We start from the raw sequence: 14,005 nt of genomic DNA, 5'->3' as shown, positions 1-14,005 counted from the left end.
CCCCCCAGCCCCTTTCCCCCACCCTTTTTCAGCCTCCCCTTTTTTGTGAATGCCCTCTGAAAACATAATCTACTTACGATTGGGTTTTGTAAAGCCATATGCCTCTCCCTCTTGTTGTGTACAGAATGGTCTAATACGCGAGTACTCGTCCCTTTTTAACCCTGATGGAGTTAAAACTACTGAAGATGTTAGTCTTTACCTTACATTTTTGAACGCCTGTTTCTAAAAATCATCGTTTCAACTGGCCCAGAAGTCCGGTGGTGGGTGTATTGTTTCCGGTAGTCTTAACATTGTTCTTTTCACTTCGCACTCCGATTGTTCAACAACAAATTTATTTTCCACCCATCTCTCTCAGCGGCGTCCCCTCTCCCCCCTCCCCCCTTTACCTTATCCACGTGCTCCCTGGTCTCAACAATTTGACAATGATGTACGATTAGCTCCTGGGTGGAGGGGCGCCGAGAAGAGATGGGCGAGGTAATCGAGAGCTTGACATGACAACAGGGCATCCTGGGGGGGATGCGATTCTTTCTCTGTTATGAAGATGAAAAAATAAAAGGGGAAGTCGTGGGAAGGCCTTTTAACTTATGTATGTGTGTGTGTGTGTATGTTGTTTTAAAATGATTATTAATGCTGGTTCTATAAAGTAGAGAAGGGAAAACAAACGCCGGGAGATGTAGCTCCATGCTGACCACGTAATGTTGTATCATGGGATATCAAAAGGAACTTAAACCCATAAAATGCCATTAGGCGTGAAAAGCCTGAACACATTTGTGGTCGCAAATAGATGTAGATCTAGTAACTAAAATACACATTTATAGTGGTCCTAAATGACCGAATTTTTAAGTTGCCCTTAGGTATTTGAAAATTTGTTTCGGGTGGCGTACATAATCAGACTGCATGCAGCCCGCGGGTCATGGGTTACGTACTCATCACATGGACACTTGCTTTCTGCTAAGTAACTGCACGTCCGACTCACGGTACTCGCTTCAGCGGCGCGCGCTCTGATTTATTCATGAACACGTTTGAGATCTCTTCCGCAGACTTTCATCTCTCGCACGTGCAAGTCTGTTCACGCTCGACTAGTGTGATTCACTGCTCGCAGAAGTGTGTGGCATGCTCCACCCAAAGCCTCCTCACTCCCAGCAGCCACGTATCCTGCATTGGGACCATTTGGGGGCCACTGCGTATGTATTTATATCACTTGGACTACAAACACCATGGATTGGACCATCTACTGCAATAGTTCGGAAAACACCGGAAAATATTTGGACATAATCACCAAAATGTTGACATTGCCACCAAAATGTTGACATAGCTACCAAAATGTTGACATTGCCACCAAATGTTGACATTGCCACCAAAATGTTGACATTGCCACCAAAAAAAACCCCATAAGCATTTGAAGAGTTAAGATGTATAAATTTAGTTTTAATTAATTTCAACAAAATATAAAACAAACAAAAAATGAGTTTTTTTCCCTAAATCTTTAAGAACCGTATCCTAAAAGAAACCGACTACTACCTGTACTATGATCCCGATAAATACTATTCATGAATACACCAATTCAACAAGGTTGTAACGTTTTAAACAATATATACTAATTCAGTGTAGAATAAGAGTAATAAGTAATAAGAGCAATAGCGGTTACTTTAACGTACTGCACTTCTTTCTGTCTTCTTTTTCTCCATTTATGTCGTGTGTGGAAACAAAAAAAAAAGATGAACTTCTAACTTGAAGCCTATCATTTTGTTGAAATCCCAAAGAAAGGTTTTTAAAAAGGGGATAGGTTTACATTGTCTTCACACCACACGAGCTATTGATGTGTTTGCGAAATGCAGCTCGATCTACTCACAAAAGTAAAACAAATATTTTATGGATGTTTAAAACAAACAGGAAGTTGTACTCAAAATCTCAAAACTAGTTCATTTCTAGTTCATTGTCCGAAGTATGAGAAATAGAATGAACGGGAGAAAAATTCTACCAGCTCGCAATAAGCAGCATTGAAGCTGTAGAGATATTGTAGAGAATTGTAAAAAATAAATAAATCACACAGCAATATCAGCTTTATGTACGTCCAACACTAGCAAATAAGTCAGGCGTGACCAATAGGCGAACCCCTCGGCTGCTTAAACCTTATACAGGGTGGATGAAGTGAAAAGAGATACTCTCCCCTTGGGGCTCCAGTTTTATAATCATTGATATGAAACCTTATCTATCTATCTATCTATCTATCTATCTATCTATCTATCTATCTATCTATCTATCTATCTATCTATCTATCTATCTATCTATCTATCTATCTAATCTATCTATCTACCTATATGCATGCCTGTAAGTCTGTCTGTATGCCTATACATCAGTGCATCCATCTATCCCTCAATTTATCCACTCACATGCCTATCCATCCAGCTTTCCACCAATCATCAATCCATCCTGTCTGTCGAATCTACCCATTATTGCATTGTACAATCAACACTATAAGTTATATATATATTTAGAAAGGGTTGTTACTTGTGTTGCATTTAATGAAGTCCCCCCCCCCCACCTTTTTTTTTACTTATCAGCTTGCCTGGCGATATTAAAATCAAGTTATTACACCGTCAATTAGTTTCTTCTCATCACATGTAATGCTCTACATAAACGTCAACATAAATATTACATATTTTTTTCACCTCACGTATTCGACTGCACACTTCGGAGGAAGACCTCATGATGAGGGTGCCTTTTAGTGTGGGGGGGGGGGGGGGGGGTCAGAGAAATAAGAGTATGGAAATGGGTGGCTTGACAAAAGAACTGGGTAATAACTTGTTGAGAGATGGAATAGGGGGCGGGGGCTTTTATCTTCCTGGCATGAGTCATTCTTTTCGGGGTTTTGTGGTGAAGGGGAGAGTTTGGAGCTTGCTTCTCACTCTTATCGATTAGTTAGGCCAGACTATCCACCACCACCCCCTCCCTCACGTTATTTCTCTCTTCCTCTTTGGCTTGGCACTGAGCTTGTCAGACTTTGAAAAAATAAAATTAAGCCAGCAAAAAAAAAAAATTCAAGCTGAATATGTTTTAACTTTTAAGTTATCAAATAAGCGTTGAATTTGTTGAGTTAGCATATTTAGATTTGATAGAGTTTGCGTAGTTCTTTTAAAATTTTGTTGGAAATCTTGAGTCAGTCAGTCAGATGACAGCACTGACTGTCAGGCAAAGGCACTGTGTTCGATTCATGATTAAAATTTCTAAGCAGTCTTTAATGTTTGCCAAAAATAGTACTTCGTGGTTCTCTGCTCAATGCGTCTATTACAAATCCAGATATTTGAGACCTTGGGAATTTGTATTTATTTTAGGGAAAAAACCACTACTTTTTCCAGGTTTGTACTGTTTTAATTCAGCAGTTAAGAGCTATTCTAGTCGTCCTTAGCTTCTTTCATTTGTTGGAAGCAGTCCAACAGTTAGTCCGGGATACAATGAGCTGCGCTGTTCTTAAAAAAAAAGATTGTATGGCTGATTCTCTATTTTCTGGCCTTTGGCCCCTTCAGATGACCTATTTGATTGTTCTCTTAGACGTTACAACTTCGTCTCACGTTCTACCATACCCCAAGGTAGAACTTGTAATCTCCATCTCGAGAACCACTGCACACATTTCTTCTACTATGTTTCATTCGTGTATGTTCAAACACAGATGTTGGGCAACAGGTTGCCTCTTCTGCCCATGATCAATGCGGTATTGATGTCGAAAAACAAATAAATCGATGCCGCCCGTTATTGCCTTGTCGGGCCCATTGCACGCCAGGATTGGGCCGTCTCGATTACTTGGAGAGATCGTTCACTTGCGCAATGGAAAGGTTTCTGCGGGGTGCCCCCATGAAGAGTCTTGGATTACTAACAATTGCCAGCATTCCTCGTAATGGCTCTCTGTTTACATGGTCTAAGCGAATGTTTCTCAACGAGTGGCCCGCGGACCACATTTCGTCTATGCAAGAAATTTGCTTCTTCATGCGTAATCTTTTGTTTTTATGTTTTCTTAGATGGAGGATACTATATTGACAACATTCTACTGATTTTAAAAATCTTAATTGAGCGATATGCCAAGACTGCTTCAGGTTGCAATCTGGCACAACGGAATCTCTGACCCTAACCTCCTCCTCTGCGACAGATAGGCGATGAAAGAAATCTTTATAGCTCTGCGTTTTCGCACTTCGCCAGCGGTCAGCCACGCCATTCATGTCATTTGTCTCATAACGTGCAAAATACATTCGCGCCTCAGTTTCCTTTTGTTTAGATCGTGTCTGGCCAGTTTTTACTCTCAGTGATATGATGCAACTGGATCTCAGTGATATGATGCAACTGGATCTCAGTGATATGATGCAACTGGATCTCAGTGATATGATGCAACTGGATCTCAGTGATATGATGCAACTGGATCTCAGTGATGTGATGCAACTGGATCTCAGTGATATGATGCAACTTGATCTCAGTGATATGGTGCAACTGGATCTCAGTGATATGATGCAACTGGATCTCAGTGATATGATGGCTTTGTATTTGGGATTATGAAATTTTATTGCCACGTTATATTAATTTGATTTAATGGGGTCAACTTTTTCAGATCTTTAGAAGTCGGCTTTGCATTACTCACAAAAAAAAAAAAAAGAATCATGTAATCAAGTTATTTATTAAATGTCTTTCATGTTATTTTTGTTTTTTCTTGGAAACCTCAACATTTCGATTAACATTTATTAGTATTGTTTCATATGAATCCTTTTCCCTATTTCTCGTTTTCCTCCTTTTCCCGCCTCTTGTTTTTGTGTGGTTTCCATATAATGATGAACTGCGTCGTTTGTTATTAACCACTTTTTAAAAGTCCTACATGCCAATAAGTTGAATAATTCGCAAGTATATCGAATCTTTGTTCTTAGAAAGCCAGCGTTAAGGACGAGAAATGTCGGTCACAAAGATCTCGAATGCAGTGTTTGGACTGAGACATTGAAGGATGCTTTGTATCTGATATCACTGGGGGTTCATAGGATGTAGAAAAGAATCCTTCTATGAAAAATTGTTTTAAATCCTTGTTTCAAGCGACAATTCTCAGCAGAGACATGACTTCCACATCAGTGGTTCTTATAATAGGATTCAATTACTCTTCAATGTTGGGCCACTGATATTTTTATATAACCGTAAAATATTTAGTCTTTTGGATTTCAAAGCATTTCTTTAAGGCGTGAGAGAAACTGAATGATATCGAGCGCTTTTATCTCCTTGTTATTTCCAGACTGTTTATGCCATCTAAAGAATAACAAAGGAAACTGGATCCACACGTTCCAATGCCTTGCCTAACATAAAAAAATATAACACTGATTTAATTTGTTTCTTTAAGAACGTAGGTGTGGGGGGTGTTATCATTTACACATAGTATTTTTTTTTAAAGTAGGTTTTGTCCATGTGACTTAAAATAACTTCCGGTTGAAGAGTAAAGTCATTAGAAATTGTTTCCCCTTAATCAATGTTGGAGAACAGTGCATAGATATATTTATTACATTATCACACATCAGAGTTGGCTAGTCTTGACATTCATACCATCTTTGTTGAATTAACGTCTGTAGTTTATAAGATAAGAAAAATAAGATATCGGCTTAGAGGAGTACCCACATCGCTTGTCAGGATTGGAACCTGGGACCTACCAGTTGTGTTTGCAAACTTGACTCGGATAGTTTGAGAACCAATGTCATGTGTCATGAAGTATTTTAGTTGACAGGACAGGTGAATGTACTGCGGACCGGAGAATTTGGAAGACGCTGTACGTAGTACTGACTATGTGCCCCCCCCCCCATTCCTTCCCTTCCCCCCTCTCTTCCCAAGTACGCTTAGTTTTACAAGAACTGTCTTGGCCTTGTCTCAGTCTTGCTGCCAAACTTAAAGACCGCAGTCAGAAAAGTGTCTTGTAACCTAGCAACAGGCTATTATCCCTTCTATCCCCCTCTTTCACCCCCCCCCCAATAATTTTTTTTTTAGACATTTTGTTCTAGACTTGACATACATATATCAGATATGTTCGTGACCAGTCTAGTGGTCAATCTTCAGAGCGCCCTTTTCCTTTCTTGACCACTCTAGTGGTCAGTCTACAGAGCGTCCATTTCCTTTCTTGTCATTGTTTTAGTGTTTAAAAACTAAAAAAATATATTCATTTTGTGTTCGTTGAAAGAAATGTATCATTAAAGGAGATCACAGTGAGACGAACCATTGTGTTGACTATCGCACACGCAACCACACGACCAGTGGTAACAGAAGTCTTCCTTGAAATCTTATTGTATTCATAGTGCGCGAGATATAGAAAAAAAAATTAAACACAATTGAAAGTCTTTGACGAGTCATGTCCAAAGTCTGCGTCTCTTAATTATTCATATTCTATCAACTTTACGGGGCAGTAGATATGGACTGATATAGGTCAGTGGTTTGATTCAGCGACATTATGTTTACCCGTATATAGTCGATCTATATAGTCAGTCACACATTTAAAGACCAAGTTGGGTAAAATGTTAGGACGTATTCTGTGTACGCTCGCTTCAGTGACCAATGTCTCAAGACCTGCTCGGCCAGGCGAGTTAACCCGACATTTCTTGTTCTGGATGTGTTTGCCGGAGTTCTCTCTAATCGATGGACCCGTTATCCGCAGCGCCACCCTACTCCCCCCTCTCCCTGCCTTACTTCCTGTTCCCACCCCAACCACTCTACTATCCCCCCACAATAAGGGTTGACTCAGACCTGACTTGAAGAAAGTTAACAAAAATTCAGGACTTAGAATTTTGTAACAGTATACGGCTGAGGTTGATAAGGTTCATTTTAGAAATCTCGAAAGAGAGAGAGAGTATAAACGTGTTATCAACTCTAATTGTGGACAAATCTGGAAACATAATTATTGTTGTGCATTGATCATTACATCTAGGTCAGGCTAATTTTAACATCACTGCACTATATAATTATTACAAAAACATAAATAGTGCTGTGCAAAGCAAATGCATTTCCCCGCTCTCACTCTTGTTTGTGTTCGATAAAGCAAATATATAGTCAACCCGATAAGCCGCCATATCATTTATGTATTTGTTTTGGCAACGGGTTAGTAGAACTTTCCCATTTCAAAAATTAAATTCTCAACACAAAAACAACATTGCTGGATGGAAATCACGCGCAGTTGGTAATACCCAACTCTGTGCAAGACAACCTAGTTTGGCCACCTGATGTTAATGCCGTGACACTTTTCGTAGCATGAGTACATAAACTCAAAACCAGTATCAATTTCCCGCCTTATTTTTTTTTACTCAGAGTTGGCTGCAATAACACCAGATCTAGTTTGTCTTCCCGTATAATCTATGCAAATAGTTCCAAATATTTTGTTAATCAAGAAACGGTCCATATCTGTCTAAATTACAGAGGGCTTTATTTTTAAGACATTGGCGAACAAATTAGGGATCGGTCTTCACTAGGAGGGTCTAAAGCTGTGAATCGTTATCGCAGTCTTAAACATGTTGGTCTATGTGTGTAAGTGATACCAACTGGGAAAGACTAAAAAAAATAGTGAACTTATTTTATTTTAAAGCCACTATTTGCCTTGGTGTAAAACATATTCGTTATAGTCTAGCAAGTGGGGGAAAAAAAGGAGGGGGGGGGGGAGATTCAAATCAATACGTGTTATCTGCATGACCTTGGAGACCAAGGAAGGACGTTACATAAGGAGAAGGTGACCGGTTCAGGGAGAGAGGGAGGGAGAGAAGTTTGCAGAGAGAGTTTTACAATGCACCAATCAGTCAGTCAAGTGAGTGTACTCGCTCCTGTAAATGTTAAAGCTGGACTTACCTCCCCTTGAGTGATTAGAAGTTACATTTTAAAACTACAAGACACTTTCATTTTACCGCCAAAAAATATCGTGTGGCACCAAGAGTAAGTCGGCATTGGCGCGGGATTCGTTTTTAGTCTAGTCGGTCAAAGTATGGTGGGAGGGGCGTGGCTGGATGGAGGAGCATTGAAGAAGTTTTATAGAAGAATTACATATCTCATTGCTTGGAGAGTTACATCACAACAGAATTGAACAGAATAATGACGGCCATAGCGATGACCGTATGTTCATTCTTGTGAAGGCTTAGACTTGAGTCCAACAAGAAAAACATATAAAATACTTTTTAAAAAACCCAAACAAAGCTTGTATTACGCGTACGTGTATCAATCAGTTTGGATCAGTCATATGCTTAAATTTGTAATAGATCTAGACTAACAATAATAAATCTGTGCGATTACAAATATTTTTACCAATTGTTTTTGTTTTAGCGCATTTTCATGCCGTTAACTTTCTCGATACGCTAGGAATCCTATCACTTGTCTCGACCAGTGGGACTTGCCATAAAACCTTTGTCTCGCAACTCTTAGCTAGTGATGTCATTTTCTCCCCTGCAGCTTTTAAGACAATGATGGTCTGAATAAACCTCTCCCCCCCCCCCCCCACAACCATGATCTATTATTAGTTTCAAATTTATCAGTTTCTTTTAAATGCTGAGCAGTTGAGCATGTGGCCTGGCTGATAATCCCTTAATTCTAGAGATCAATACTATAGATCTTAGAAATTGGTATTGGTTTTCTGGGAAATAGTTTCGCTTTGCAATCACTCTGTGTGCTCATGTCTAGCAGAAGTCCGAGGCCATGTCCAAGCCATTTTTCGTGCCTCCCGAAGGCATGGTGTCTGCTGATATCTGCATCAAAATATAAAAAGCACTTGAGCTATCAGAAGTATTTCTAGAGACATCTTCAAAAAATATCGTGGACCATCGACATAAGCGTTTTTCAACCCTTGGAGTACCCTGAATACTATTTCGGGGTGCTTGAATTCATTGTTGTCTATGCATGTCTGCCTTGGCTTTACAATGATGAAGAACAAAACGGGATGGGGGGATGTTCGAAAATAAAAGAAGACTCAAGGGATACTTGGAGGAAAAAAAGTTTGAGCGACGCCCATGTCCAAAGGAGCAGCTCGGCAGCATCCTTCTTCCTATTCTATCTATATGCTTAGAACGTTTATATGTTTGGACATTAGACCTGACCTATGTCTGTAACTAGCACTAGTATTGACTTTTCCCATTAATTTTTTTTAAAATCTAATTTAGCTTTATAAAAAAAAAAAGCTGAAATTAAAATAACAGCAATTTAAGAAGATACGCCTACATTTTGTCATCCTCTTTCCCTACCAAGTTTGATTTTCTTCCCACTACTGACTTCGTCCTATCTCTCTCTCCTCTCTACCCTCACCTCCGAGCTTCATCCTCCCGTGCTCTATCAACTGGTATTATCGATCCGGTGTCGGGTGTTGGACGTTGCGCGGTGGGGCGCCTGGGGAAGGGGCGGGAGTAGTGATCGGCCAAAACACACGCGCCAGTTCGTTTGGAAAACGTTCTTGTTGTGTTTGATATATTCGGGTGTTCACTTGAGGATATCGGGATATATTCGGGTGTTCACGCAAGGATATTGGACCTTTGATTCAAAATATACATCTCCGTGAATTTAATCTTGGACTTTATAAGGTGTTACGAGTTAAGGGTATTGGATCTTCCTCACTAGCATAAATGACTATCTAATTTAGCCCCTCGTTGACTTCAGAGTTATCTATTTCATACGGATGTTTATTTCGGCTATTTACGTTTTTATGTCAGTGCATTGCTCGTTTTATCGTTGCTCGTCTGGTAGGCACTATGAATTGTGGTCTCTCCTTGTCTGAGAACATTTTTGTTTAATACACTGCGGAAACCATTCCGCATTAGAAGAATAGCTTACGTTTGTGTACAATGCACAAAGCGCGAACAGATTTGGTCTTATAACATGTTTTAGACCCTTCGTCATCTTTTTGCAGGAACGTCTTCATCTGCTGAAGACAATCTTGTGCCATTAGTAATCCCGTTGATCCCAAATGCTTTCTGGATTAAGTTATCAACCTTGGTTGGTTATCATTATGGTAGTTAGCCTACTATTAGTTTATGGGTAACTACGGTATCAGGGTAACTACCACAGCATGGCATAATGTCATTTTTTGCAAACAGGTCATGTGCTCTTTTATTTATTCACGTGACCTTACCTTCCTTGGAACAGTTCATGCAGCCTGTTTCATTACAAATCTTTCAAACTCCCAGTCAAATAAATTACTCTTCCGGAAGCATTATGCCTGCCAAGTAAGAACTATTGGTATCAGCTCCAGCTCTAGGTCCAGAGGCCTTTTTAATGCTGCATCATGGTTCTTGAAACCATTTCCCATCACCAGCAGGTTTACAGTCTTGAAGATCACGTGACTTACTTGACGTCATCTCTCTGACGTCACCCTTTCCCACGGTATTCATGTCGACGCCGGATCTATTTGTGACCGTTGCATCTCCAAATAATTTGCGGGCATCCTCTTCTTTTATTGCGCTTACGGTCTATAAAATGTGGGGACAGTTCTGCGCGTGGGCGAGCCAGGTCGACGGCAGCATGACGCAAGTGTTTAACAGCCCCCTCCCCCTCCCTCATCTTTGTTTCCCCTTTTTTTCCCCCCTCTCACTCTTCGAGCAGTTCCTTTTGGCTTCCAACTGCTCGCCCGATTACTGTAGTTTGAGAGTATGATCGATACCACTGTGGGCCATTCTGTAATAAGCTAGATAATAAGGGTAGGCTAGACTCGAGATCGCCCACTGAGTCCTAGTGTATTTGAACCAGGAACAAAAGAAGGGAGGTGTGCTATGAAGGATTTTGTAAAATGTTTTACATGTTTCGGATGTTCCTTCAGAGTTGAAGATAGTTTACTTCCTAGTCCAAACCTCCCGCAGGACGACGGGGGATGGCAGCGGGCAGGGTTTGAACCCTCGACCGTCGATAAATCCGAACGACAGTCCAGCGCGCTAACCGCACGACCAGGCAGCCATCCGCTGATTTAAACTAGATTCTAAGTGTTCTTGTTAGGCACAATAGTCTCATCATAAGTACAAATAAAAACGGAAGCGAGCTTAAAGATGAGCGTTTGTTAAAAACTCGTAGGTGGCCCCTTTGGCACGATTTCTGAAGTTCACTTTGATATCCTTTTGTAACGTCAGATTCTACTCGTGCATAGTTTCAAAGAAAAGAACATTTTTTTGGGGCAAGAGACTTAAAGATCTTGACCCTTACAGTGACGTTGAAATTTTAAGAAAGTCTATTTATGTCCCACCTCACCCATTCCCGCTTTTTCTCCTTCCTCGTCCAAAAAACTGGTGTAATGTCTCCTGAGTTAAACATAGCATACAAGACAAAAGATTTGAAGCCCTTACACCAAGACGTGATTGTAACGTCTCCGTGCCTAAGAAAGAGAGCCTGGACGCACCAAAAAGCAATGCACTTAGAGGCATCTTTGTCATTGCATCGGGAAATCCCAAAGATTGAAGTTTTCCTAACGACTAATTAAGTGTAACATATGATTACATTTTGTATAAACGTTAAAAAAATATGCATTATAAACAATCCGATGTCCGGCTTTTAAAACATGCACAGACGACACTGTGATCCTTTCGTTAATTTTATAATGAGTTTTATATAAATAAAAGTGTATTCTTTGTTGAAAGGATGTGTCCGTTATTATAGATGTGTATTATTTGTATTTAGCATTTTTAGTCAGTGGAATTCATTGACAGGACCATCATAACTATGCGTCAAGTAATGAAACTCATAACATTGAGCTTGTAATATAATGGGATACTTGGTGATAATAAGCCTGTCCTCCGACATGACATTTTGAACTTGTAGGCACTTAGGGTCGTTCGCTGACCACTCAGGGACAATGACGCAGAGGTTCGCGGACATTTGTGACTCACTGATCCTGTGCGCGTCCAACCAGCCCCGACCCATCTCGCACCACAGCCCACCGTCGTCTTCGCAGGCTTCCAGGCAGCAGCATTCACCTTCCAGGAAGCCGCTGCCGCCCCCACCTCCTCAGCGGCGCCAGAGCCAGCCTCCCACCGGTGGCCTTCACGTGGACGCAGGTCACCTGAGCACGAGGCCGTTGGGGAGCGTTGAGCACAGAGGTGGACACCATGACGTCAGAGGATTCTGGAGGTAGTGTAGTTGAGTGTGTTTGTATATGTATTAGTAAAGTTTGTGAGACAAATGACCATATTGATTTTTTTTATTTTTTTTTGGGGGGGGGGGGGGGGGGGTTGGAGGGGAGGTTCAATTCTGTCAATATAATTATATGAACCTATACACATTAAAACGTCAGGTTTGTTGTTCAACGAATAACTTTAATTAAACACATGAAACTTTAAGCATGCTGTTTATTGATTAAGTAATCAGGGATTATAAAAAAAAACAAAAAACTTCTAAACTTCCTCTTATCAGCTTACTATATCCAAACCCCCTTTATTATTCTTAAGTTTAACGTACACTTTTCGTTCAATAAATGGATTGTCTTCTTCTGCACGAATTGTTGTCTGAGTAGAACACAACAAAAACAAGGTTACAAAGACAGTTTGTGTGGAAACACAAACTCAAAAACGGCCCGCAAAGTGGTCCACCCAGGCAGGTAAAAAGGCAGGTTTTAATATTTTCAGAAAGAATATCATAATGAAATTTTATCAAAGACAAATGACAGAGAAGAATGGGAAAAGAAGGTTGACTGATCTTGTGTGGTGTCCCAGCGGTCCAGCAGAACAAAGGATAGGTGAAATTGAATGTGAAGTTTGATGTGAACCTGGCCTAACTGATGTCTTATAATGAATATCTAATTGATCTAATTGTTTTGTAAAGGGTCAATCTCTTATTCTAATCCTCAAGAAAAAGAACATTTCCGTAAAAAAAAAAAATTCCTTTAATTAATGTTTTCTAGTCATGGGAATCACAGCAACTCACGCGATAATATGAAAAACTACTTGCTAATTGTTGTTTTAAATTATGTCCAACTTATATGCATACAAAATAATGTTTTTCTCTATAAAAAAAGTAAACATTTTTTATTGTGTAAATGTACTAGTTAGTATGACAGAGCTTACTTAACTTTAAATTACATTTGAAAAAAAATTGTGCCAAAAAAACTAAAACCATTTCATAAATGTGTTATAAATATGGTATATCTCCCCTACTAAAGAGCCTTCAGTGTTTGTTACTATTAATAGTGAATATTTCTAAAAGTGGTGCATTTTTATGAAAAAACCGCTTGCATTAGTAATTTTAAAAATCAAAAAAGAAAAAGGTAGGCGTTGCATCAGAACTTTAAAAGTTCTAAAATATTATGATGTCGGATTTTCACTATCTTTTTTAGTTTACGAGATCTAAACGGGACGGACGGACAGACATTCCACACAAAACTAATAGCGTCTTTATTCCCCTTTCGGGGGCCGCAAAAAAAAAGACTTATGGACCTTATATTTGTACTATATGTTGTTATTTTTTTAATTGCTACAACCTATCGTACCTAAATTTACATCTTTTTGGGTAGCATTATTTAAAATGTATTATATATTTTATATATTTTGATTACAAAAACAAAACAAGAAAAAAACATTTGTTTGAATGAAGAGAGCTTAGGAAGTAATACTTTTTGTTCATCTCATTTCAGTAACTTTTGAAATGCAAATTTAAACGAAACATTACAAAATAGTTCTGAGAAAGATTAAAGTGTATTTAAAAGCTCTATCAAGTAGAGTTGTCCATGAATAATGTAACACAACTTAATTCTGAGCTATACTGATCTCTTCCCCATTGGGAAGTTCTACTGATAGAACCACCTTCACCTACCCCTTAGTCTGTTGAACCATTGGGTGAGTACACATGATCTGTCACTGTCTTTCTCCATCCCTCTCTGCCTTTTGCTTTGGCAGGACCGTCCATTCTTATATGTAAACACTCAGGGAAAAAAAATTATAAACTCTGTAGTGAGTTTAGACTCTGTAGTGAGTTTAGACTGTGCAGTTTTAGTTCGTGACAAAACGTCAGCTAGTAAGAAGCTCAGAATATTTATGAAACATTATCAAATGTGAACAAA

General features: G+C 39.5%; 1 protein-coding gene across 9 annotated transcripts in view; it reads left to right on the top strand.

Annotated features, from left to right (window-relative positions):
* LOC106055011 (IQ motif and SEC7 domain-containing protein 1-like) overlaps positions 1-14,005 on the top strand; it is a 137,812-nt gene that overhangs the window by 62,477 nt on the left and 61,330 nt on the right. The window contains exons 1-2 of one of the 9 annotated variants that reach the window (XM_056027243.1): positions 9,416-9,710; positions 11,632-12,081. The exons of 5 other annotated variants lie outside the window; for them this stretch is intronic. In XM_056027243.1, coding sequence (XP_055883218.1) covers positions 11,807-12,081 — 275 coding nt within the window. In that variant the 5' untranslated portion in view covers positions 9,416-9,710; positions 11,632-11,806. Of the gene's footprint in view, positions 1-9,415; positions 9,711-11,631; positions 12,082-14,005 lie in introns of those variants that run through there. 3 more of the 9 variants (XM_056027234.1, XM_056027232.1, XM_056027235.1) reach the window with 3 other exon arrangements.

This window comes from Biomphalaria glabrata, chromosome 4 (assembly GCF_947242115.1).
Source record: "Biomphalaria glabrata chromosome 4, xgBioGlab47.1, whole genome shotgun sequence".
NCBI classification, from domain to species: Eukaryota; Metazoa; Mollusca; class Gastropoda; family Planorbidae; genus Biomphalaria; species Biomphalaria glabrata.
Note: the sequence above shows the minus strand (reverse complement) of the source record. Positions and strands in the feature narration are given on the sequence as shown.